The 26,637-nt window shown below is 40.5% G+C and overlaps 3 protein-coding genes and 1 non-coding gene across 5 annotated transcripts; 2 read left to right on the top strand and 2 right to left on the bottom strand.

Moving 5' to 3' along the window:
• Positions 1–237: 237 nt before the first annotated feature.
• On the bottom strand, positions 238–3,633 carry snu13b (SNU13 homolog, small nuclear ribonucleoprotein b (U4/U6.U5)). Its single transcript, XM_058405975.1, has 3 exons — positions 3,410–3,633; positions 2,990–3,110; positions 238–852 (listed from the first exon to the last, which is right to left on the bottom strand). Exons 1-3 carry the CDS (start codon positions 3,410–3,412, stop codon positions 590–592), a joined length of 387 nt encoding a protein of 128 aa, XP_058261958.1. The 5' UTR covers positions 3,413–3,633; the 3' UTR covers positions 238–589.
• A 1,149-nt stretch (positions 3,634–4,782) lies between these two features.
• Positions 4,783–13,074, top strand: LOC131363443 (cytochrome b-c1 complex subunit 2, mitochondrial). The gene is made up of 14 exons (XM_058405971.1): positions 4,783–4,933; positions 6,696–6,773; positions 8,039–8,188; positions 8,266–8,330; positions 8,410–8,466; positions 8,554–8,678; positions 9,597–9,694; positions 9,779–9,836; positions 9,984–10,079; positions 10,301–10,500; positions 12,099–12,179; positions 12,313–12,389; positions 12,463–12,616; positions 12,766–13,074. Exons 1-14 carry the CDS (start codon positions 4,901–4,903, stop codon positions 12,847–12,849), a joined length of 1,356 nt encoding a protein of 451 aa, XP_058261954.1. The 5' UTR covers positions 4,783–4,900; the 3' UTR covers positions 12,850–13,074.
• Positions 13,075–13,751: 677 nt separating this feature from the next.
• mosmob (modulator of smoothened b) lies at positions 13,752–25,302 on the top strand. Of its 2 annotated transcripts, XM_058407246.1 has the most exons (4): positions 13,752–14,050; positions 14,161–14,337; positions 22,079–22,291; positions 22,402–25,302. In XM_058407246.1, exons 2-4 carry the CDS (start codon positions 14,232–14,234, stop codon positions 22,584–22,586), a joined length of 504 nt encoding a protein of 167 aa, XP_058263229.1. In that variant the 5' UTR covers positions 13,752–14,050; positions 14,161–14,231; the 3' UTR covers positions 22,587–25,302. The 2 variants fall into 2 exon arrangements, with proteins under 2 accessions (XP_058263229.1, XP_058263228.1); XM_058407245.1 differs by having other exon boundaries at positions 13,752–14,337.
• On the bottom strand, positions 24,583–24,664 carry trnal-uag (transfer RNA leucine (anticodon UAG)). The gene has a single exon. It is a non-coding gene; the product is annotated as a tRNA-Leu (tRNA).
• Positions 25,303–26,637: the final 1,335 nt, after the last annotated feature.

Here is a 26,637-nt window from a genome sequence, read left to right as displayed (position 1 = left end):
ATCTGAATGTATATATTAATGTAAACTGTATATACACTCAGTACAAACCTCAATTAATCATAACACTCATTTAAGTCCATTCTGTATGTCTTCGATTCTAGCCTGAAGTTGTACAATAGTATATGCTGTGTTTAAGCAGTGACGTAAACACTAAGAAATGTAGATGTCTAGTTTCATAGTTGCCACTGAGCTGATAATAACCCCTCACCAACACCAACCACAAAAAATGAACAGAGATCACATTTCTAAAATTTATTGTTGAATATTGAAGTCCCCAGGATAAGTTTGTACAAAAAAAAGCAAATGTAATTTCAATTTTAAGAGCAACACATCAGTTAAGCAATGAACTTTAAATCAAACAAACTTGCCCTGATAACATTAACTTTTAAGATTAGAAACAGTTACTTTATTTCTCTAATACTGTAACCTAATTTCAACTGGTTAACCTCAACCGAATTACTTTCCCTAAACCCGATCACGGCAAAAGAAGAATTTTAATCGTGAGGACTATATAAAGTTTACAGACGTTAAACACAAAAAAAAAAATTAACCTGGTTCTGGTGTTTATAAAAAAAAATAATAAATTGGCTCAGACCAAAAGTCTCTCAATCGCCATCTGCACAGACTGGATCTGGGGTTTCAGCTGGGATCCTTCCTTAATGGTGACCGATGTGGCAATAACCGGTCTGGACACACCACAAGCTCGTCCAAGGGCCTGCTTGGACCTCACAAAGACGTAAGGCACGTTTTTATCCTCACACAGCAATGGAAGGTGTAGAATAATCTCCAGTGGTTCAGCATCAGCGGCCATCACGATGAACTCAGAAATTCCACGGTTCAGTGTTTTAGTGGCTGTGAATTACACCAATAGAGTATTACATACAGCGTCAGGCATAAACAACCCATTACATTTTACATATTTACAATGATCAGGCATAACATTATGACCACTGAGAGGTGCCGTGAATAACACTGATTATCTCTTCATCATGGCACCTGTTAGTGGGTGGGATATATTAGGCAGCAAGTCAACATTTTGTTCTCAAAGTTGATGTGTTAGAAGCAGGAAAAATGGGCAAGTGTAAGGATTTGAGCGAGTTTGACAAGGACCAAATTGTGATGGCTAGACAACTGGATCAGAGCATCTCCAAAACTGCAGCTCTTGTGGGGTGTTCCCGGTCTGCAGTGGTCAGTATCTATCAAAAGTATCCTTTAAGTCTTATAAGCATCCTTTGAGCCCTGTAGGTATCCTTTAAGTCCTGCAAGTTGTGAGGTGTGACCCATGAATGTCCCACCACCTCACAACTTACAGGATGTAAAGGATCTGCTACTAACAGCTTGGTGCCAGATCCCACAGCACACCTTCAGAGATCTAATGGAGTCCATGCCTTGAAGTGTCAGGACAGTTTTGGCAGTGTTCATAATGTTATGTCTGATCAGTGGACATTTACAGCATTCAGCAGACAGTTTAATCCAGGGGCATTTATAGAAGTTTCAGGTTGTCTAGATAAAAAAATAAGTTTTCTCTATATTACACTCCAGGATAAAACACTGGGCCAATCAATAAATACAACAGATAGAAATATAAATAAATGTAATACTTAAAATTAAGCAATGAACATTTTGAGATGTGCCATTATACAAAAATAATCCTATGTGGCCTAACATGTAGCAAAATTACTCTTATCATCCTGAAATTGATTATTTTCCCCCATCAACACCACATCCTGAACTGTTTTGTTCTTTTATTCTACATTACATTTCTGCCATTTGGTAGACACCCTTATCCAGAGTGATGTACAAGAGTCTTCTACCAAAAGCAATTTTCTAATGATTACTTAATTCAGTAATTCAAAACACTGCATATTTTTCATCATTTATAGCTGTGTGTAAAGTTTTGCAAAGTCCACGAGAAAACCATTTCCTGTTATTACTTCTATCAGCTAGAAACAGTTGTTTCCTTAAGAATAATAAAATGCAGCTTGTGATGTTACCAAAAAACACAAGTCCTCTACCTTGAAGATTCTCTCTTGTTGGAAAACATACTGACTGTAACAAAGAACTAATACAGAGACTCCTTCTAAAAATGTTAAATATCATCTTATATAAATAACCTTATATCTCAATATCTTCTGCAAAAGTAAATAAATAAACAAATAAGTGCTTATCTGTTTATTATTGGACTTAGATCATGAAGATGGCCAGCAAAGAAGTCCCTGTGATTGACGTGTCTGAATTAGCGTGTTAATAGGGTTGCGAAGGGGTGAAAAACGTCCGGTAAACTTCCGGAAAATTTCCATGGAAACTTCATCTTGGGAATTTTTGAAATATTCCAAGTTGGAAACAAGTATTTATAGGAATTTAATTTAAATGATTGAGAAATATACAAAGATAAATATAAACATTTTGTTTGGTCATAAGCAGACATGCAAGCAAACTAATGCATAAAAGATTTTTGACTTAAAAAAAATTAAAGAATAAAAGAAGTTCACCTGGAATTGCATTAAATCTGGGTGTTTTAACCAAGATCATACTGCAAGATACTACATTTAAGTTCCCTGTTATAGGCTAACCTGCAATTTCGCAGTTTAATCCCATTAATTCCCAAACATTCCCATTAATTCCCACGGAATTCCCAGAATTTTGCAACCCTATACGTTAATGAATTATCCTTTTATTACCTTGCTCCCGGTCTTCTAACGAGAAAAAAAATCTGACATACTTCACTGTGCTGTAATGTATATGTGATAAACTTAATTTCTAATGACTTCCAGGGAATAATATCCATGCTGATAGAAAGCTGTGTTTGCTTCACAGACAGCTTAGATTTTTAACAGCTGCACCACGTGTGTGAGGAAAACCTGACCTAATGAGAGGAAGATACTTTAGCATCAGTGTCAGAGTCATGTGTAAATGGTCCACGTGTGAATTCAGTGATCCATGAGTAAACGTTTACACTCCATTGAGGCTTTTAGGGTGAGACTCTTACCCTCGTTCGCGCCTTTGCGCAGCTGCTTGTAGTTGGACGCCTGCTGCACGAGGTCCAGGATAGTTTTGGTCAAAGTGGCATCAGCCAAAGGGTAGGCTTTGGGATTAACTTCAGGTTCAGTCTGGAATGAAGGCAAATCAAATGCGCCAGTATTACAAATCATAGACTAACATGCGAAGCCATTTTTTTTTTTTTAGTTTCGTGTGTAAAATATCAAAACTAGACAAAGGCCAATGATGATCGCGCGTGCTTAAAATAACTCACGTGCATGCGACCGTACTCTATTCTCTATACATTAACAACAAAATCATCACTAAAATATTTATACTAATGTGAGGTTAGATAAGCAGCTAGCTATTTCACTCACACGATATATATTATCTAAGATAATTTTCTTCGTCACCCGGGTTGGATACTCACCATGATTTCAGGGGTTTGATTTCAAGGTTTGATTTCAGGGGTTTGATCAGGTCCTCTCGGCGAAAGCTTCACGGAGGACAAACACCTACAGGTTTAAAAGAAAAGCTTGAAAAAATACACACAAAAAAAAACCCTACACTCGAGTACTAAAATGCCGCTAAAGCACAACGTACAGAGTACGTACTGAACTACTGCAACACGTGTTTCGTGAGAGGAAGCACTGCGCATGCTCACGTTTCTTCTGGACCGGAAGCAGGAAGCGGGGTCCCCCCCCAAAAAAATGTAAATGATACAAAGCAAATCAAGAAAACATTAAATCAGGTTATTTGCAATACATTGATAACAAGATAGATACAAATTAATTAATTAAAACAAATGAACTTGGTTAGCTTTTATTTTTTTTCACTAATCTGATGATTTTATAGAATGTACTTCTTTACCCTGTATGACCAAGGAAAACATGTCAGTTGTCCAGTATGAAATAATATGTTTTGGAAAAATTTAAGTGTAAGTTCATAGTGTGTAGTAAGTCATTTGAGATGCCGCTCACGTCCTCATGGAGCTCGCTTTGTGAAATAAAGTTTCATTAAAAAAACAAAACAAATGGAGCCAGTCTTTGTGCACAGGGGCATTGTCATACTGGAACAGGTTTGGACTGCTTAGCTCCAGTGAATAGAAATTGTAATGCTACAGCATGTAAAAGCATCGTGTTGTGTATTTTGAGATTTATGAGTGTGCTGTACAAAGAGGTTTCCACATACACTATATTGCAAAAAGTTTTGGGACACCGCTCCAAATCATTGAATTCAGGTGTTGTTTTTCAGGGGTTGGGCTTGACCCAGTGAAAGGAACTCTTAATGCTTCAGCTTCATACTAACACATTTTGGACAATTTCATGCTCACAACTTTGTGGGAACAGTTTGGAGATGACCCCTTCCTGTTCCAACATGACTGGACACCAGTGCACAAAGCAAGGTCCATAGATGAGCCAGTTTGGTGTGGAGGAACATGACTGTCCTGCACAGAGTCCTGACCTCAACCTGACAGAACACCTTTGGGATGAATTATAGTGGACACTGTGAGCCAGACCAAAACTGGGACGTCTGCCTTTACATGCACATGAATGTAATATGGAGTTGGCCCAGCCTTAGCAGCTATAACAGCTTCAACTCTTCTGGGAAGGCTTTCCACCAGGTTCAGGAGTGTGTTTATGGGAATTTTTCACCATTCCTACAGAAGTGCATTTGTGAGGTCAGGCGTGATCGGAACACCTGAATTCAATGATTTGGAGGGGTGTCCGAAAACATTTGACATTTAATATTGTTTGTGCACTACATAGAAAGCTGTGCTCCGGTCCAGTAGGTGTCAGAGTGTTTAACTCATGAGTCTCTTTCCGTAGAAGAGGAGTGAAACGTGGGTGCTTGTGGGTAGGACGTCCAGGTCAGCCATATTGTCTTCTCCAACCGCTTGAAGGAGAGAGAGAGAGGGAGAATGAAGGGGATCCGGGGAATAAGCCAGCTCTCCGTGAGGATTTTTATTTCAATTATCATTATTATTGCGTTTTATAAATGCGCTGTAATGACTTGCAGGTTGAGTTTGTAGTGATTTGACCCTCACCCGGTTTCTGTCATCTGACAGGTTCCTTCTACAGCGCATACTAGCCTCAAATATACTAACTAGTATGAAAGAATAGTGCGCGTTCAATGGCTCTGTAATGTGTTCACGTACTATTTAGTATGTTAGTGTGCATAGTGTATGCGGCTTTAGAGCTAGCCGTTGATGGTAGCTGGTGACAGGTTCTCTTGGCCTTTCTTACCTGTGCCACACACTTGGTTAGTGTAATATTTCGGACACATTCTCTAGTGCATGATGTCTCTCCGTGGTCTTTCTGAACAGTTCATAGCCCTCATAACAAGTTTGTCAGTAATGAAGTCAGTTATGTCCTTTACCTTGACTGCTAACTGGAGCTAACCAGCTAAAGTTGCAGGCTCAGACTCATATATTTTTTTGCTATACTATACTGAGAAATGGACTGAATAGAATTGATGTTTTCTAACGTGTAAATTGGTGCTGTTTTGTTTTTAGAAATAAATAAATAGAGCTTTAACTGTGGAAAAAGTCAATACCAGAATCTAATATGATTAAAGTGCCCCAGAAATCCCAGTTTGGTTGTTCTACTAACTATATAAACTAACATATAATAGTTTAAATGAATTATAACTCCACCTTTCAGAAGAATCCCGACGACCGACTTCGACTCCAAAAACACACACCGTCTCGTCATCTAGGAAATCGTCCTCGATAAAGTCGACATATGTGGGTCTATTTAGCTAGGTCCCCTAAGCTACTGTCAGGTTTGTTTAGATTCAGCAGGGGGTGGTGGTGTATCTTGAATAATATTTGCTGTGTAAATCAGAAAAGCCTTGACTTCCTGTATCTAAAAATAAATCAACATACAGAATCTAATCAAGCCGTTTCACGGGGACTTTCATTACTTGGATACTTTAACATAACAAGTTGATAGATTTGTTTCATCCCTAAAATCTCTTTAGGAGTTAAAGTCGGTACTTTTGCAGGTTTGTGCCATTGGCATCCTGTTTGTAGTTCCCACACCACCCTATGGGTCTAGATACAGGATTCTTTTCGAGCTGTTATCCTGAAGAATTCCTGTGTTGCTCTGTAGGTATTACTCTGTTTGGTTGTGGATATGGGTGGCTCTCATGTCGGTCCTACCATCATGTAAGGACCCCCACCCCAACAGAACACATAATTTACATTTACTGCATTTTAGCAGACCCCTTATCCAGAGCGACTTACAATTTCTCATTTTTTATACAACTCAGGGTTAAGGGCCTTGCTCAAGGGCCCAGCAGCTGGGTGGACCTGGGATTCACACTCACAATCAGTAATCCAACACCTTTATCACTAAGCTAACACCTCCCTACATAATGCCCTCTAGGTTTATTTTTATCTTTCATAATTATGTTCTTTCCAGATATAATGAGCTTTTAATGAGCTATTAGTACTAAAGATTGTATTGCGTGTATTGTCCAGTCACTCTGTATGTCCAGCTCTGAAATTGCCATCAGAGTGATCAGCTGCAATGTTTTGTTAGAATTTATTTTCGTAATAATATGAATGTTATTGTCTTGTGCTTGTGTTTTGACACAATACACTGTGTTAAAAAATGTATTTTTCATGTCTAGATGTACATGATATCATTTAACCTGGCAGACGTTGCTCCATATCAGCTGTATAACATCTCTTCTTCCTTTCTGATTTGCAGAGGAGGCTGTATGCAGCACAGGCTGCCTGTAAGGTTGAGGCATCTGAGGCGCTCAAGGTCGTGCCACAGGAGGTGCAGGTCAGTAAATGTTCACACTCTGTCTCTTTAGGGAAAGTTCATAAGTCCACCTGAAGCCATGTCTCCTTGTCAGGTGTCTACAAGTTCTCCTTCACACACACACTAAGGTCTACTTGAATAGACAGATGACAAATTAAAGGAAAAACCTGATTAATTCAATAGAGAAACATAACATGTCAGGTGCAGCCAGGATAAATCAACCAGGTGGGTTTGACCTCTAGTTTGGATGAAGGATGAAGATTCAAGTCACTTGGAAACCATCAGGAAATTGACATTCAATGATCATGATGCTCGTGCGTTAATGTGACGCGTGAAAACAAACAGAGGAAGAGGACAGGCTGTGTGCGCAGGAACGTGATCAGACTTTCCACAGTGCATAAATCCCTCTTTACAAAGCTGAGTGTACTTCTGAGAGTTAAACGGTATCAAGGCCATCTGCACCAGCCTGCATGTTTGCAGTGGAAGTGATTTGTTCAGATCTTTCACCAATGTCCCCAACAAGTGGGTGAATACATGTGAGAACAGTACACTCCTGACATGATTTTGGGACCACTTGCTCTATTGGATGGAGGAGTCAATGCAAATCAATTCTCTCTCTCTCTCTCTCTCTCTCTCTCTCTCTCTCTCTCTCTCTCTCTCTCTCTCTCTCTCTCTCTCTCTCTCTCTCTCTCTCTCTCTCTCTCTCTCTCTCTCTCTCTCTCTCTCTCCTGTCTGTCTTTATTTATTTAGATTTTATAGAATGATTTAACGCCCTCTGTGTTCTTTCATGCATATTGTTGTCTAATCTTTTTTCCTTCTTTAGCTGAAAACACCATTGTTACAGTATTGAATCCTTTTTCCTTTTTTCCTCTTTCACTCCTTTTTACACTCTAACACTTTCATGCACATTCTCTCTCCTTCTCTCCGGATTGGAGAAAGTCACTGAAAGTGACAGGTTTATCCGGGTGACTCTCAGCAGCCCTGGAACATCGTATTAGAAAGTAATTTTTGCTTCCCTGACTCGATCATTTTTCGTACCACTCTGTAGTAATTCTATCCAGTCTAGCAGCACTGGTTCTAGACAAATCACTGGACTTGTGCACCTTTTACACGTGTGTATTCAATCAGATTTTTTTTCTACTGTTTGAAATTTATGTCCCAGTGTCTCTGTCTTCCTCCATTTCTTCCTGCAATTGCCAGATTTTCTGTTTATTTCCTAAGCCATTTATACCAAAGGAGTCATTCTGGACCAGCTCACACTAACAGTTTCATTTCCCTCTCCGTAGGTGACCAAATTGCCCAGTGGCCTGGTGATTGCATCCCTGGAGAACTACTCCCCAGCCTCTCGTATCAGCGTTCTTGTGAAGGCCGGCAGCCGCTATGAACCCCACGACAGCCTGGGTGTCACACACGTGCTCCGACTGGCAAGTGGCCTGGTAGGTGGTGATTCTGACGATTTGTGCGCTTGAGTATGTTTATGTAGTGTATTAACATCTACTTGTTCACATTTTAGACTACCAAAGGAGCCTCTGCGTTCAGGATCTGCCGTGGCATTGAGGCCGTCGGAGGAAGCCTGGGGTGTGTCCTGTTTCTTCTCTTTGTGTGTTATTAATATGGTTTGCGTCCTTTCTAATGTGTGATGCATATTTTTATACAGAGTGTCTACAACCCGGGAAACCATGGCCTACACTGTGGACTGCTTGAGAGATGACATGTAAGCATAACGTGTTGTGTTAAGTGTTTAATATTAGTGTTGGGGTGTATATATAATTGTTCATGGTGTGTGTATGTCTGATTTTAGTGACACAGTCATGGAGTACCTGATCAATGTGACCACCGCACCAGAGTTTCGGCCATGGGAGCTCTCTGAGCTCACTCCCAGGGTGAAAGTGGACAACACCATCGCCGGCCAGAACCCACAGATCGGTATGTTCCTGTTAGGATAGTTCATGTTATCATTTTGGCATTTGACAATGATATCAGTAGCAGATGCTATCTACTGCTTATCGGAGTTCAGGAAGAATCCAGTCAAAGCACAAAGCTATTAAAGGAGCTGACAGGGACTGAGCTTTCTTCAAACTAAACACAAGGGTATAGTAGGTACACACAGCCAGTGGAACTGCAGATGATGGAATAATTCAACAACGGTTGACCCATAATAATAATGATAATAATAATAATAATTTTTTGCCTCACACCTCCAGGGTTGGGGGTTCGATTACCACCTTCACCATGTGTGTGGAGTTTGCATGTTCTCCCCATTCCTTAAAGTTTTTTCTGGGTCCTATGGTTTCCTCCTCCAGTCCAAAGCCTTGTAGGCTGATTGGCATCTCTAAGTTGTCCGTAGTGTGTGTGCACGCAATTGTGCCCTGCGCTGGACTCCAGGACTAGACTCCAGGTTCCCAGTGACCCTGTAGAAGTGTTGAAGACAATACATGGATAGATAATAGCCAATAATAATAAAAGTAGTGGCAGTATAAGAAATGGCGGCTTAAGTCTACATAAGTACGTTGACTAAAATATATATTTAAAATGATATTGTACTACGGAATTTTGACTGTAACTGCTTTGTCTATTCATTATTCGTAGTTTCTCTTATTTATTCTGGATGTATAAGATGTTGCGCATAGAAGCAGCTTGTATACTCGATCAGTGGTTAGGTCTCGTCTCAGTAGTGAAGACTTTTTGCTACAGATTGAAATGTTGGGAGTTTAAATCCCAGTAACTGCAAGCTGTTGGAGCATTGAGCAAGGCTACTAACCCTCCACTGCTCAGTAGTACTTCCAAGTACAGTATAATTCCAAGTCGCTTTGGGTAATGTTGAGGTCACTCTGTTTGTCCAAGGTCTCCTTGAGAGTCTGCATGCTGCTGCTTACAAGAACGCCCTTTCCAACTCTCTGTACTGCCCAGAGTACATGGTGGGCAAAATCACCACAGATCAGGTGAGGACCAAACTTATAACTGTTATTTTTTATTTTTTTCTACTGACTATTTCACTATAGGTTTTTTTTTTCTCCCTTCCACAGCTGCACGCATTCATTCAGAACAATTTTACAAGCGCAAGAATGGCCCTCGTTGGACTTGGTTTGTTGTTATTATATGTATTTTCTTTACCGATTTCATTTTACTCAAATATATATCTATCTAGTTTAAAAGTGTGATCTCATTTGCTAAGAGTGAGCGGCACTGAACTCTGATCACATGTCTGAAACACTGCTGTGTGTTGTTTAGGGGTGGACCATGCTGTTCTCAAACAAGTAGGAGAGCAGTTCCTCAACATCCGTAGTGGAGCAGGGACTGTCGGCTCCAAAGCCCTGTACCGTGGAGGTAATGCCACAAAACCTGAACAAATTCTTGAAAATTGTATGATTTTATATTCATGAAATATAACGCATACTTATTTGATTTTACTGCTATGTCTGTTAAAACTTGGAGGACCACCTGCTCTAGCGATCGTTCATCTTTCTAAAGTTATAAAGTGCTTTTAAAGTGAAATTGTTTGTTTATATGGACTCAGTAACGTAATAAGCCTCGTTGTGTTTACACAGGTGAGGTGCGGACTCAGACAGGAGGCAGCCTGGTGCATTCGGCCGTGGTCAGCGAGAGCGCAGTGGCCAGCTCTGCCGAGGCCGTAGCTTTCGGCGTGCTGCAGCATGTTCTTGGAGCTGGACCACACGTTAAGAGAGGCTCCAACATCACCAGCAAACTGAGCCAGGCCATCTCCAAGGCTACAGCTCAGCCCTTCGACGTAAGTGAAGTCACACACCAGAATGAACAACATTTCGTGGGTTCTGTCAGCATGACTGGACTTCCTGTGTGCTCATTTTAAATTACTAGCTTGAGCAGTAATGCGACTGGGAGCATTTGATTGGGCGAGTTTATTTTTCTTAAAGTTAGATAATGAACTGACCTGTCCAGGGTGTACCCCTGCCTTTCGCCCAGTGTGCACTGGGATAGGCCCCGGCAGACCCCCGTGACGCTAATTAGGAATAAGGCGGGTATAGACAATGGATTGATGTATGGATAGATAATGAACTGATGGAGCGTTTTGAGCGAAGGCTATAATGAGTTTGCAAATCAGTGGCAGGTATGAGAAACCTACACGAAACAAGCAAGCAAACACTACTGTCACTAATACACCGAGATCTCATTTTTCTAATTCTTCTTATCTGCTTGTTTCTGTGCTTCTGTGATCATATGCTGTAGATAGCTTTAACTTAAGATACACAGTGCCAGTGTCTGTCTGTAGGCTGCATGCTGTATTGATTAGTTGTAGGTGCTGTGCTATTTTACTTTTTTTTTTTTCCATCAAAATGCAGGGTTATTTTTGTGCACTGGTGACTTTCTCAGCTGTAACGTGTTTAAGTACAATTGTTTTCACAGAAGCAATCTCGAAGGCTGGCATTAGTTTTTCTTGATTTCTCACTAAACCAGAATCACTCCATCATTTGTGCTATCTCATAACGGTATTGTTGTAGGTGGATACAAGTGATCAAATATTTCACTGAATACCAGCTCTGATGAAATCAATTCAGCTGGCATGTCATTGGATTTCAGGTTTCCAGAAATATTTTCTACAGTCAGCACAGTCCAAATGCATGTTAGCAAGCTTAAGGGTGTAGTTCCCTCCATCAGGATGCAGGAAACTCGGTAGTAAGAAAATAATTGTGGTGTAGATTTTCTAGGTAGTTGTTTCCATGCTTACCTCTCCTCTGAAAATGTACCCATATGTCCTTTCCATGAAAATGTTGTTAGAGACAAACACACCTATCTCACAGCTACTGCAACCATGCATTAAAAGCTTTTCGTGCCAGAGGTCTGGAAACATTTCTCTAAGCTTTTATCCTCCTCGTCGACTAGTGTAATTATCTGGAATCGTTTTATATTTCTGACCTCCTCAGTCCCCACTCCATTTTCAGGAGCCTTCAGGCATCAAGCAAGCCACTCTTCTTGCAGGTTTAAGGGTTATGGTGCATCTGTATTATCAGCACAGAACTGTAGAAGGGTTTACATGTTTTCATTAAGACTTCCCACGCTGCTGACATTTTTCCATCTCGGGTTAAAATGCATGGTTACTTTAGTCTTTATTTATGTCCACATGTGGCCAGCTTGTTTATAAGTAATTGTCTACTTAGTTGTCTGCATTTGTTTTGTTTTTTTGTGCGTGTAAATATGTTCCTGTCTTATTTTTGTATTGTTCAGCTTGTTTTTATATGTGCATTTATTATTATTATTGCTTATTAATTTATTTTAAATTAACGTATTAATCGTATAATTGTGTTTAACAACACACAGGCAGCGTTTTTGACTCTATATCAGAGTAAGGTCAATATTTTTCCTCAACAGGCCTCTGCATTCAATGCCAGTTACTCTGACTCCGGGCTGTTCGGCATCTACACTATCTCTCAGGCTGATTCGGCTAGAGATGTGAGTCAGATTTACATTCCCATTACCCAGTGTCGGCTGCCTAATTCTAAAATACCTTCCGATAGAGCCTGACAAATGCAGTACTCATGGCCAGTTGTCTCTCTCACCTTTTCTTCTGGGTTTGTTTTGACAGGTGATCAAGGCTGCTGTTGGCCAAGTCGGTGCTATTGCACAAGGAAACCTGGCTGCAGAGGATGTCAGCAGAGCCAAGTGAGTGTCTGAGAAATGTCTGCTTTGGATTATGATTTCAAATTCTTGAAATGTGTGTTTTTTTTGTGTCTAGGACTCAGTTGAAGGCTGAGTATCTCATGTCCATGGAGACCTCAGAAAGCCTGTTGGAGGCTATCGGGATGCAGGCATTGACTGAGGGCACTTATCATACTCCAGAGGCAGTAATCCAAAAAATCGATGCGGTGTCCTCAAGCGATATTGTTAATGTAAGCCACAGCTCAGAACAGACTATGATGAAGTTATTGTAATGCACTAGTCATTTCCTTTCAGTTGCTTAGCTTGGTTTTATTTGAATTAGAAACTTCTTTATTGCCAGAAACAGAGACATTAACAAATGTTTTTTGTTCGTCTTTAGGCAGCGAAAAAGTTTGCGTCTGGAAAGAAGTCGATGGCTTCCAGCGGACACCTGGTTAACACGCCTTTCGTGGATGAAATCTGAATGTCCTTCAGTGGATGTCCATTAATTATTTTGTCACCTGTTCCTAACTCTTTATTAAAAAAGAATACCACAAAAAGACCACAGATCCACAGATACTGTCACACTTGAAGTGATGATGCAGTCATCTCCTGTCGGTGTTGAAATATCTTTTGGGACATCATGCTAGTCCATTTGAAATGTATAGCACATGTAAACTAAATAAAGTGTGTATAAGGAAAAAAAAAAGTGTCCTGTGATGTTCATCAGCAAATTTATGAGCTTAGGTGGCATCGTGGTGCAGAACTGTAACTGCCTCCTCATGTCTCCATGTTTGATCCTGAGTCCAGTCTGTGTGGGCTTTATGTTCTATATTTTTTTTTCTTCCTTTCTCCCAAAAACATGTATATATGTGGATTGACTTTTGCCTTGTAGATGTGAATGAGTCTGCAGAGTGATGTGCCAGGACCGGCTCTGGATCCAGCTCTGTCCATTATTATAAAAGAATAAAAAGTTGATTTAAGGTTAAAAAGAGGGCAAGACGGGGCTTTATCTTTCCTCTAAATTCTGTCCACCCTACAGTTTTTCTATAATGACGTCATTTCAAAGCGTCAGCTGTGTTTGTAATAAATTGTCCTGGGGTTTCATATCTTATTCATGTGAAATATGGAGAAAATCGTGTCTTGTGGATTAAATAGCGTTTGATGTGATTTATTTATATTACACATTAGGTCAGTGTTTTATTGGATGAACTTTGTGCTAAAGTAAGCACTTTATTGTGATTTTTTTTTCAGTCTTAGTCCTATGTAACAGACGTCAACAGTGACGCTGATGGGTCCAGACTCCCCCCTCCCCCCTCTTTTTTGTGCTGAAATCACGCTGAAATCCCCCCCCCCCAAAGAAACAAAATCTCGCGAGAGGTTGTGCACGCGATGGTTTTTAGACCCGCGTGTGTCTGTGGAAATGCTCCTTCAGTTTGCACAACAAAGGAACAGCAGAAAATCAGCTGAAGAGTGGGTGCAGTATGTAGGTATATTTTAGGCGCTGGTTAGGAACTCGCTTTGTCTATATAAGGCTATTGATTGTGCGCCAGGGCGTTATCCAAACCTTATTCACTGATCAGATCATTCATGATGATGTCTTGTGAAAGGCAGGAGCGCTGAACGGGTCCGCTGGAAAGGGCGCGCTCGCGCGCTCACTTGGCTTCATAACGCCTTATAACGCTGTGAGTTCACTCCTTTAGGGTTTCCTTTTGGGATTGAATTGATCTGCTGGCTGCCGGTCTGTACGGTGTGGTGTGGTTGAAAAGCAACTAATGAGAAAGTTTCATCACAGCATTGCATCACCTGAGAAGATACCTGACGCACTCCGAGCCCCAAAACGGTGCTGTGTAGAAATTATGGGAAATGGATAAGCTCACCATTATCTCAGGATGTCTGTTTCTTGCTGCTGATATTTTTGCAATTGCCAGCGTCGTCAACCCAGACTGGATCAACACTGGAGAAGAAGAAGGTAAAACTGTAGTCATCTACTTATAATAATGACCACAACCCCATTAACTCCTGTTATAAAGCTTCTATTACCTTTACCACAGTACTGTGTAGTCTTTAATCCATCTTTCCACCTCAAACTTTCTGTCCCTGCATCCTGCTACATCCTGTCCAGTCATCTTACATTGTGACATCTGTGTATGACCGGATCATCACTAGAAGATAGGAGTGATACTGCCTAATTATTTATATTGCATCTTATTTGTTTCCTGCTCTAGAAATAAATGGTCACATATCGGACCATAGAAGCTTTAATAGCTGCTGGTTTATTATGGTTAATAACGATTGAACTTTTGTAATACAGAGCTTTAAAAGCTTCTAAATGAGCTTTTTCAAAATAAAAACTCTCAAACTGCTGAAATGCTATTCTAAATAAAATAGGAAATACATAATACAATTCAAGGGAACAAACTACTTTTCCTTGTTGCTGGCTGGTATGGTGACGTTTATATATCTTTAAAGTTTATCTAAGGTCCATAATTGTTCTTTAAGGACAAATGATTCAAAAATAAATAAATACACCAATCAGGCATAACATTATGAATAGTCAGAGGTGAAGTGAATAAAACTGATGATCTCCTCATCATGGCACCTGTTAGTGGGTGGGATATATTAGGCACCAAGTGAACATTTTGTCCTTAAAGTTGATGTGTTAGAAGCAGAAAAAATGGGCAAGAGTAAGGAGTTTGACAAGGGCCAGATTGTGATGGCTAGACCACTGGATCAGAGCATCTCCAAAACTGCAGCTCTTTGTGGGGTGTTCCCGGTCTGCAGTGGTCAGTATCTATCAAAAGAACCAGCGACAGGGTCGTGGGCTGCAAAGGCTCACTGGTGCACGTGGGGAGGGAAGGCTGGCCCGTGTGATCCGATCCAGCAGATGAGCTACTGTTGCTCAAATGGCTGAAGAAGTTAATGCTGGTTCTGATAGAAATATCAGAATACACAGTGCATGATGGGTCAGGGCTGTTTTGGCAGCAAAAGGGGAACCAAGACAATATTAGGCAGGTGGTCATAATGTTATACCTGGTCAGTGTACCATGCCAGTGACATTTCACAGATAAAAAACTATAACCCTAATGTAATACTTACAAACTATACAAAAATATAATATCCATTCATCCATTTTCTGTAGCGCTTATCCTACACAGGGTCACAGGGAATCCGGAGTCTATCTATCTCAGGGCACATGGTGGGGAACACACTGGACAGGGTGCCAACTCATCGCAGGGAACAATCACACACACGTTGACACACTACAGACAATTTAGAGATGCTAATCAGCCTACAAGGCATGTCTTTGGACTGGGGGAGGAAAACAGAATATCTGGAGAAAACCTTTGAAGCACAGGATGAAGATGAAAACTACATGCGGACAGGGTGGAAGCAGGAATCGAAGCCCCAGTCCTGGCAGAGTCCATGAGAGTACATGTAACACTATGCACACATATAAGCGAACATCATTGCATTTTCAAGTGACCCCTCCAGAGGCTGGATGCAGACAGTGGGCAGAGTGAGACATGGCTGTGGAGCAGGTATGAATCCTCACCACAGGTGTGTGTCCTGGATCTCAGCAATGATCAGACTGGCTTCCTGTGAGCCCTGCAGCATGTCTGTGGCCTACTTGCGGTGCTGTACCATGTCCTCCAAGTTTCCACAAGGTTTTCCAGTTTGCTCCCAGATATCTCCAAGAAACACAATAGTAGGTGGCTTGGTAGGTCTGCTCTAAAAGTGCGAACATGTGTGGGTGTGGTGTCCTGTGATGGAGCTTGGTCCAATGCAGGGTGTATTACTGCCTCACACCTCTCAGGATTGGCTCTAGATTTCCTCCACCGTGACCCTGACCAGGATAAAGCAGTTAAGAAGATGAGCGAATAAGAGTAATAGACATTGCGGCCGTGTCAGAGATGTAATTTAAGACAGATTTGGTGCGGCACGACTTTCATAAGCGGCAGCTGCGGCCCCGTGCCTCCATGTGGTCAAGCTCAACCTATTTTAAAAATTTCTACGAAGGCTGTGGACACTGAAGTGGAATATAAGACATAGCAGAGTTTAGGCTGAAGGTAAAGTCAAAGTTAAGGCTAGATTAAAATATAGCCTCCAAAATTGTGGAATCCATCTCATGATTTGTAAATACACAGGAGCGTTTACACAAGATATGCGATATAGAGTTAATTTTTGTATCCTGCAAGAGCTCCTGTGGGATAAAAAGCTTGATTCATTGCGGTCATGCATGTCCACTTGTCAAGAATCTGATATGATGAAGCATGACTCATCTAACCTGATCTCATTTTCCACAAATTTGTACACCAGTGCTGATGAAATCTGTATCACTAAACTCTCAAATGTCCATTGGTCTGGATCAACATACAGATCTGATACAGGTTACAGATATGAATAGGAAAGCTTGCCAGAAATGTGGTTTTATTAAGACTGGGATCTCATGGGACACAACGAAAGAGTCACGTGAGCAAGAGGTTTTTATTACTGTCATGCAGACGCAAGCGAGAAGCTACATGTGAGACTCACAAGACAAACAAAGGTCTCAAACGTGTGACCCAGAAAACAGTGATGTAGCCAGGAATTCATTTTCAGTGAGTTGAGGAAATGTACTAAATAAACTCACACTGTGATCCATACAATTATATTGATCGGTGTGATGTGCTCATGCATTTTGAGTGAATACAAAACTGCAGCAGGAGCGGTGAGAGCACGACTTTCTCATTTAATCATTTGAGGCACAGTTTACCCTTGACTGAGCTTGCCATATTAATGAAGTTGCCTTAAATTAAAATATCTTATGACAGTCCAGCTGAAAATGCTAAAAATTTGAAGCATTTTAGCTTATTAAAGCAGATTATGTTCCTCTTCTTGCAGTAAACTTTCTAGCGACTGGAATGGAATCGTAATGATGGCTCTATTGACCTTTTATGAACATCATTATGGTTTAATTACTGCTCAAAAATCTTATCTGACATTGAGTAACCTTTGTGCTCAGTAACTGCACTATTCATCAAAGGTATATATAATTACCTGATTGGGAAGTGCTTTCGAGGCAGAGGGTCACAACGCTGCATCATCAAATACAATCCTGAGCTCGGGTTTTACCGTCTGTGTAGAGTTTCACATGTTCTCCATGAGTTTACAAGGGTTTCTTTGGTTCTTATTATGACTGAAAACATCCGTGATGTTATGTGATAGACTGGCATCCCATTTAGGATGAATTCTCCAACCCGGTGTTGCCCAGGATAGACTCGAGGTCCGCTGTGACCCTGTCTGGACAGCTATGACCAGGGTAAAGCAGATACTGAAGATATACTGTATGTATATAAACTATATGGCCAAACGTTTGTGTACACCTTTTTAAACATCCCATTCCAGATTTAGTCTATTACAATGTCCTCGACTCTTCTTGGAAGGCTTGCCATTAGATTTTGGAGTGTAGCTGTGGTCATTTGCCCCTTCAGCCAAAAGAGCATTAGTGAGATCAGACACTGATTCAGTCAGTGTTGCAGTTTGTCCAAAAGGTGTTTAGTGAGAATGAGGTCGGAGCCTGTGCAGGACACTCGGGTTCCTCCCTCAGACGTCATACCCACGAAATGTTGGCTGAACATCTGATGCATATGGCACACAAAACCGGAAACACTTCAGGAGTTTTAAAGTCGCCATCTGATTGGATTCTGCAGGATTTCCAGGAGGCGCATGTGTGTATGTCGCATTTTTTGGCGGTCTGCCTGGGAACAAAGCTGTTGTGACACTCTACTTCCCCAATGGAAGAAGGACAATGAGCGCTTATGAGGATCAGCAAAACGCTGGCTTTTCCAGATGATGTGAAGTTCACGTTATAGACGCATTCATTTGTACAACTTCCTTACATTTTCTCGCCCCTAAATGTGACACTGAACATAAACAAACTGTGATTGGTTGATTTACATGTCAGTCAGATGTTCTCTTGAGCCAATAAAAGCTTTTTTGGAGTCTCTGCCATCAGTCTGTAGATCTGGCTACATGAGACTACTCCAACCTCGGCAAACTGTCTTCCTGGACCTCATTTTGTACACAGGGGCATTGTCATACGGAACATTGTTGGGCCTGTTCACTCATCTGTCTCGAGTGATCTGATTACAAGTGGACAGACGAAATGCATAACCGGTCACACCTGGCAATATGAAAGCCTCCTGTGACCGCGCATGTTCGGAATTCATCATTTCCACTAGAGGAAGGGTGTCACACACAGTTATTATATCGGTTATTACTTCATTTAATGTCAAGCAGAAATGTTCAGCGAATCCTATTATATGTAAATGTCCACAGCCAAATTTTTCACTCGCATGATCTGTTGTGAAACGACAAAGAAAGCAGGAAAAGCATTTGTTTCTGGTGTTTTAGCCAGAAGACTTTGCTCTCACTGATTATCTGGTCTGAGGCTAGGGCATTGATGCCGATAATTAATTGGTCCTTCATTGCTATCTGGAATTCAACCGCGCTCACACCGCAAAAGTGCTGCGGTCATGTGCGTCCCAAATCACCTCTAAATGTGGTTTGAGGGATCAGATCACACTGCCTCTTAATGATATCGCATTTGAATCTCTTCACAGCTGCACTGACCACTTATGATCCATCGTCCAGTACGTGTGTTAATCCCATGTGTGAACGGTTCCAGTGAAGGAAAAATGGTAAAGCTACAGCATACGAAGACATCCTGTACAATTTTGTGCTTCGAACTGATCAGGTGGCCATATAGCATATGTGTGATATGTAAGGCATTTGGAACTGGAAAGCATTTCAGCTAAAAAAGTTAAACGCTGGCCTATTATTTCCTCAGGAGCTCTTGGTTGCACAATTTCATGTGACCATAAAGTGTTTTAGAAAGGACATTATTTACATTTACATCATTTCCTGTCCAGTGTCTCCCAAATGAGGATGCGGTTCCCTTCTGAGCCTGGTTCCTATCAAGGTTTCTTCCTCATATCATCTCAGGGAGTTTTCCCTTGTCGCCGTCACCTCAGGCTTGCTCATTAAGGATAAATGTTAGGGATAAATGTTGGGGATAAATAGTAACTTAACTTTAAACTAATTTGTATTCTATGTTACTGTACTTCTGTAAAGCTGCTTTGAGACATTGTTAAAAGCGCTATACAAATCAATTGAATTGAATTGAACCGAGTTAAACATCAGGTCATGGTGCTTTATATTAGGCTATTAGTTTGTACCAGAAAACAAGAAGCCTTCTGGTTTACCGCCTGTGAATTCTCAGGTATAAATCCATATCCAGAGACGAGAATATGACTATTTGGAGCACTAAACAGACACAGACACACCCTGCATCTTCTCCTCTCTGTGGACGGACTGCTCTTAATATCATTCGGTCACTTTTGTTCTTCATAGCTGTCATATCACACTAAATCCAGAGCATCACAGTAAATTAAATTTCCAGCTCTGTGTACTGATGCCGTTCCTGCAGAACTTGATGCAGATGTCACTTTAGTCACCATTCCACCTGAAATACTTTCCATTTAAAGAGGTTTTGTGACTAAGGCCCCTGCGCCAATAATAAACCGTTATCAGTAAGTCAGATAGATGTGTTCCTCTCGCTGTCTTTATCACAGAACTGGGCCTGGGCAAACTTTTCATAAATGCCACATTTATGAAAGGTAGGAAGTGAGTTGCATCATGCAGGACACTCGAGTAAAAGCATCTGTCCTTGTTATATTTCTCCACTCATCTATTCAGGGTTTTTTTTTCTTTCTTTCTTTCTTTCTTTTCATTTCTCTCCAGTCTATATGCACAAGATAGATTTCCTGCTACCTTTGATTTCTTATTCCACTCTAGTGAACGTAGGAAATGAACAGGATGTGCCATACACAACTAATAAAGCCATTCTCCCTCTGTTAAAGTTTCCATTATAACACTCGGTATTAAATTACTAAACCTTCACGTTACAGAAATAGTGAGTCACCCACAGAGCTTTAGAGGGGTTGATTTGGACTAAAGATTAATTCGGGTTCTTTTCTTAACCGCTAGCAAAGGTTTTATATGTAATCTGATGGGAAGATATTTTAAATGCTAAAATCTTTCCACAGAAAAAGCTTAGAAGTAAAATCAAGCACCATTTGAATATCGCAGACAAACAGTTAGTGAGTGAATCTGCAGAGATTTATTACATGCTGCTGTTTATACACTTTTCCTTATTTTTGCCTTATTATGCTGCAGATTTTTTCCTTTTTTTTTTGTAGTAGTGTATTTTTTGGCAGAAAACTGCTTGACTTGGCAAAATTGCATGGACAGATTTTTCTTATATAATCCTAGCAGTGAAGACACATACTGCATGTAATTACTTTCTGTGATAGTTGTGCTCACGTTCCACGTATGTTAATCGATGAGGCCTTAAAAGTGCACGATCTTGCCAAAAGTATTGGGACGTCTGCCTTTACATGCACACGAATGTAATATGGAGTTGACCCGCCCTTTGCAGCTATAACAGCTTCAACTCTTCTGGGAAGGCTTTCTACAAGGTTTAAGAGTGTGTTTATGGAAATTTTTTGACCATTCTTCTAGAAGCACATTTGTGAGGTCAGGCACTGATGTTGGACGAGAAGGCCTGGCTTGCAGTCTCTGCTCTAATTCATCCTAAAGGTGTTCTATCAGGTTGAGGTCAGGACCCGTTCATCCATGTCTTTATGGACCTTGCTTTGTGCACTGGTGTGCAGTCATGTTGGAACAGGAAGGGGTCATCCCCAAACTGTTGCCATAAAGTTTGGGGCATGAAATTGTCCAAAATGTCTTGGTATGCTGAAGCGTTAAGAGTTCCTTTCACTGGAACTAAGGGGCCAAGCCTGACCCCTGAAAAACAACACCTGAATGCAATGATTTGGGAGAGTGTCCCAAAACTTTTGGCAATATAGTGTATGTTGTGAATATGTCACATGGTGGCCCAAATCTGAGGAGAATCTGTGGTAAATTTTGATTAAAATGTAAGCTCCTTCCAATATTAGCGTCTAGAGGGACTGAATTTTTTAATGTGACATCACTCTTTCAGGTGTATCTCTTTATTTGCGTCAAAGCCGCAGTGAAGACGATCATCATTAAACCTGAACCTTAAAAATCATTAATCCTATTTATTTTTTTCTTACTGAGAACAATAATAAATCTAATCTAGATCTGTTAAGAGAGTCATTATGATTATAGTGTGTGTCATGCCAGGTTTTCTTCTTCTTTTTTTTACCACTCACAAAAAAAAAGGTGCTAGCATTTTCAGACCATCAAAATCCTAAGTATGAGAAGCATCCTGAGGGAAACTTTTGGAAGAACTGACCCACAACCAAACCCCAGGGCTGGAGCATGCGTTCATAGTGAGTTCTCTGGGGGGAGCTGCACTCGAAAGTCTGATTTCACGTCGGAGAGAGGTTATTACACGTCAGCCATGGGGTGCCTTGCATAATCCGGCTACTTTGCCCTATACAGCGGATTTATTAAGCAATGTTGATTCTCTTGTGTGCTTCAGGAGAGTGAGTCATACAACAGCCTGAGCTGAATAAATGGGAAAAAATGAAATAAAAACGCCCACATGCATAAATGTAGCCCGCGGATAATGTATAATAGTGTTTCCAGCAGGTGAATCATGAGCCATGGGAAGTTACACACCATGTGAATTATAAAGAGCGAACTCTTCAACATTATCGTGTGTGAATTCTCTTTCAATGCAGGTGCCCTGACCATGGGGCTGGTTCGGCAGTGTCAGACCATTCACGGCAGAGACAGGATCTGTTCACCCCCGAGCCTTTCTCCAGAATGGCTCGCCACTCTCTTCTTTATAATCCTGGGCATCATTTCACTGTCCATCACTTGCACCCTGTTGGTGCTGTCACACTGGCATCAGGAGACAGCGAAGTACGCCCGCTGGATTGCTTTCACAGGAAGTGAGTAGTGCTTCGGGAAACATCCGACTCATTTGTTCTGATAAATAAATTAGCAGCATTCTGTTGATTCTGTGCATCCTGTTTTAATCAGCTTCTCTTTTCTGTTTCAGTGGTCCTGTTCTGCCTGGCAGCTCTTATATTTCCAACTGGATTTTATATCAGTGAAGTTGGTGGACAACCTTATAAGTTACCCAACAGCACTGTTGTGGGATCTTCATACGTACTTTTTGTCTTATCGATATTTTTCACTATCGTCGGACTCTTGTTTGCCGGGAAAGTCTGTCTGCCTGGCTGACATTAAGCTTCACCACTAAAGTGTTTCTCGCAAGCTATAAAGCATGGGGTTCCACTTCGTAGAAAGCGAAAGACTTGCTCTGAAACCCACCCAGAAAGGCTGACATCAAGATTTTATATGTATATTAGAGATGCACAGTTTCACTGGCGCTGACAAACTTATCTGTTCAATATTGTCTTCTACTGAGAATTATTTTGAAAAAACCCAGTTGTTTCTTTCTTTTAACATCGTCCTTTTGATTGTTATCCTTGATTTCATGCCATGTGACAGCAATTGTTTAAATACAGTGCACAGTTTTGATTATTTTTTACCTTTCGTCAAGGTAAAACGGTGGATATTTCTTGCCGGAGCTGAAAAAGTGTTCTTGCTGTACAGGAAAAGTCTTTTCAAGCCACAATAGCAACTCTGTCCTTCTCCTCCAGGATGAAATCTCAGCCTGTTATTTATAGCTGAACTCCTGTGCCACTTTCAGTTTTATCCATCTATTTGTGAGATTCATCTGTGTACGAATCGGTCTCGTTTCCTTGGCAACAGCATTTCGAGCAAGGAAGTGAAAAGCGAGAATTCTCTTTCCTCCATTGTCTTAAACATCCATCGGGAAAAAAAAAAGATTATTCATAGTTCCCTGAATGATAAAAATATGTTGATAAACAGTAATTAAATAATTTGATGTCAACATTAATTACATAATCAGATTTCCTAAAGAGAAGCAAGGAAACCTGTTACAGCTAACATCATGAGAACAAAGCTGAGACCAAACATGAATCTGGACTATAATAATGATTTTATTTTTTTAGAAGGATGTTTATTTTCAGGTAGTTATTTCCCAGCAGGATGGCAGTATGATGAAATTCTCAATGAGTTTATAACACACGTCGTTTTCAGGTATTACCTTAGAGATGGTCCACTATCAGTTTATAACAGTATTAATTACTTTATGTATGATGGACAGCCTTACTATTCTCCTCGAGCTCATGGCATTCTTCAGAAGGATCATGAAGCAGTTTATTAGGAACACTTGTACGTCTATTCATTCGTGCAATTGTCTAATCAGCCAGTTGTGTAGCAGCAGCACAATGCATAAAATCATGCAGAAGGAGCCAAGGTAACCTTCAGGTAACGTTTACCATCACCCATCAGAATGAAGACAAAATATGACCTCTGTTATTTTGACCGCAGCGTGATTGTCGGTGTCACACAGGCTGGTTTGGGTATTTCTCTATGCACTGTTTATGTATCTCCTGGGATTTTCACACACAAAAGTCTCGAGTCTTTGCTCAGAATGGTGCAACAAAGAAAAAACATCCAGCGAGCGAAAGTTCTGCAGATGGAAACACGTCGCTGATGAAAGAGTTCAACTGAAAATGTTTAGACTGGTTCAAGCAGGAGCCTTCCGAAAGAAACTCAGATAATTACTCTGTATAATTGTGGTGAACAGAAAAGCATGTCTGAATGTTCAACATGTCAAACCTTGAAGGTGAATGTCAACAAAGAACAGAAAGCTGAGGCTGCCATGGGCACAGACTCTACAAAACTGTACAGTTAAAGAAATATTGGAAGAATGTAGCACAAAGAACATGAATATTTGGATCCAACATGACTTTTGTCAATACTCCATACTGTGGTGGTGTTGTAATGGTATGGGGAATGTATTCTTGACACTTTGGGTATCATTAATCGTCACTTTAATGCCACAACGTAATAGAGATTTGCTGCTGACCATGTTGGCAAAAGTTGTCTCAACTCTTGTCCATTTTCATGCACATGACAATGAGATCAATGTTCTTCAAAGGCCTTTTCAGTCACTGGATATGAATCGTTAGAACACATTTGGGATGTGGTAGATCCACATTAGGAAAGTAAACATGGACCCGAATCTTAAAGGAATGTTTGTTGTGGAATACTGCCATAAAGAATTGAGAGCAGAACTGATCGGTCGATTAGTATTCTCAATTTCTTTTGATAAATATATACAGATATCTCGGTGAAAATGGTTTGGCAGCGGTGGGATTCGAACCCACGCCATCGAAATGACTGGAGCCTAAATCCAGCGCCTTAGACCACTCGGCCACGCTACCACATTCCCGAAATAGTTAACCCGATGGTCTACAATACATCAATATGCTTTATTGACGCCTGTAAAATTTCGTCTAGTGTATAGATAGTTAAAATAGTTATTTAGTTGTCTACTATGAGCCATAGGAAACTTTAGATGCCGTATCAGGTGCTGTTACTATCCACCACAGTGCCAGAGTCCGCCATATTGGAAGGGTCGAGATTTAGTTACAAAACAGTAGGAAGTCCATGGGAAGGTGTTGGTATTTATAGTCTTTGGTGTAACTTGACCAGATTGGCTATAACTAGCATTATATTCAACAGAGTTCCACAACATTTACTTTGTTTTAAATTGTCTTATTTACCTACAGAGTTATACAACACACTTAATCTTAATAAAGAAACAAAGCAAGACTGACAGGTGTATGAAAAGGTGTATATAAGGCTCGAGTGTGTAGATCTACCCTGTAACATTTATTCAGTGATCAGCAATCTGAATGCTGTGAAATAATGATAATCAGGATTATATCATTTTGTTTCAGTAGCTTGAATTGAATTGAATTGAATTTTTTCAGTAGCTTGAATATTCAAGCATGGAATAAGAGAACACTGGAGAACAGCTTTAGTTTGATGTTTATTTCATTAAAGTCTCTCATCTGTGTGCACGTGGTGGTGTAGTAGTCAAAAATTCGACATCATATTTATTGACTAATTCCAGAAAAATAAGCTTTTTTGTGACATGACACAATGTGACCACGATAAAGTACCAAGAAGGTAATAAAATACTATCTTAAAATTCATGGTAGATTGATAATACTATATATATATATATATATATATATATATATATATATATATATATATATATATATATATATACTCCCACACACACGTCTACACAAGTCTACATTTATTTCTAGGGGTGGACAAAATAAAGGAAACCCATAAGCTTAAGCATGGAATGCTATCAGGCAATTCCTGAATGACCCCATTTTCTTTTCTTTTTTTCCTTTTTTTACCAAGGACATCTCCCATGACTTTGAGGGATGAAGGATGTGGATATCTATGCTGCAGTCTGTGATCAAGGTTTAATGATGCTTAACCAGGTGATTGCAGAGACAGTGGAAGGCATAACTTCATCCTGGTGTTCATCTAATCACTTTTGAATAATTCTCACAGTAGGAACGGGGCATTAATCATCATGAAATATGGGAACTTCACTAGGAAAGATTATTTGTATCACAGGGTGCACAGAGTCTGGTTGCCAAATTGCCAAATATTGGTTCACTGTTATATAACTTTGCAAAGCAATCATTGGACCCAATGTTTTTTATAAGATGGCTGCACAATCGACACTATATTGCCAAACGTTTTGGGACACCGCTTCAAATCATTAAATTCAGGTGTTGTTTTTCAGGGTTAGTTGGTCCCTTAGTTCCAGTGAAAGGAACTCTTAATGCTTCAGCATACCAAGACATTTTGGACAATTTCAAGCTCCCAACTTTGTGGGAACAGTTTGGGGATGACCCCTTCCTGTTCCAACATGACTGTACACCAGTGCACAAAGCAAGGTCCATAAAGACAAGGAAGAACTTGACTGGCCTGCATAGAGTCCTGACCTCTTACAGCTTCATCTTCTGGGAAAGCTTTCCACAAGGTTTAGAAGTGCATTTGTGAGGTCAGGCACTGATGTTGGACGAGAAGGTCAGGCTTACATTCTCCACTCTAATTCATCTCAAAGATGTTCTATCGGGTTGAGGTCAGGACTCCAGGACTGAGGTCGGGTTGAGGTCAGGACTGAAGTTCCTCCACACCAAACTTGCTCATCCATGTCTTTATGAACCTTGCTTTGTGCACTGGTGTGCAGTCATTTAGGGGAACATTGAGAGCTTATTTGCATTTATGAGTCAGGCTTTTCTGCAGTCATTTTAATGAAGAAGAAGAAGAAGACTTAATTTGTCATGTAGGCAGTACAGTGATCATGATAATGGAAATG

The sequence above is a fragment of the Hemibagrus wyckioides genome, linkage group LG13, assembly GCF_019097595.1.
Source record: "Hemibagrus wyckioides isolate EC202008001 linkage group LG13, SWU_Hwy_1.0, whole genome shotgun sequence".
Classification (NCBI taxonomy): domain Eukaryota; kingdom Metazoa; phylum Chordata; class Actinopteri; order Siluriformes; family Bagridae; genus Hemibagrus; species Hemibagrus wyckioides.
This window is presented reverse-complemented; position numbering and strand designations above follow the sequence as displayed.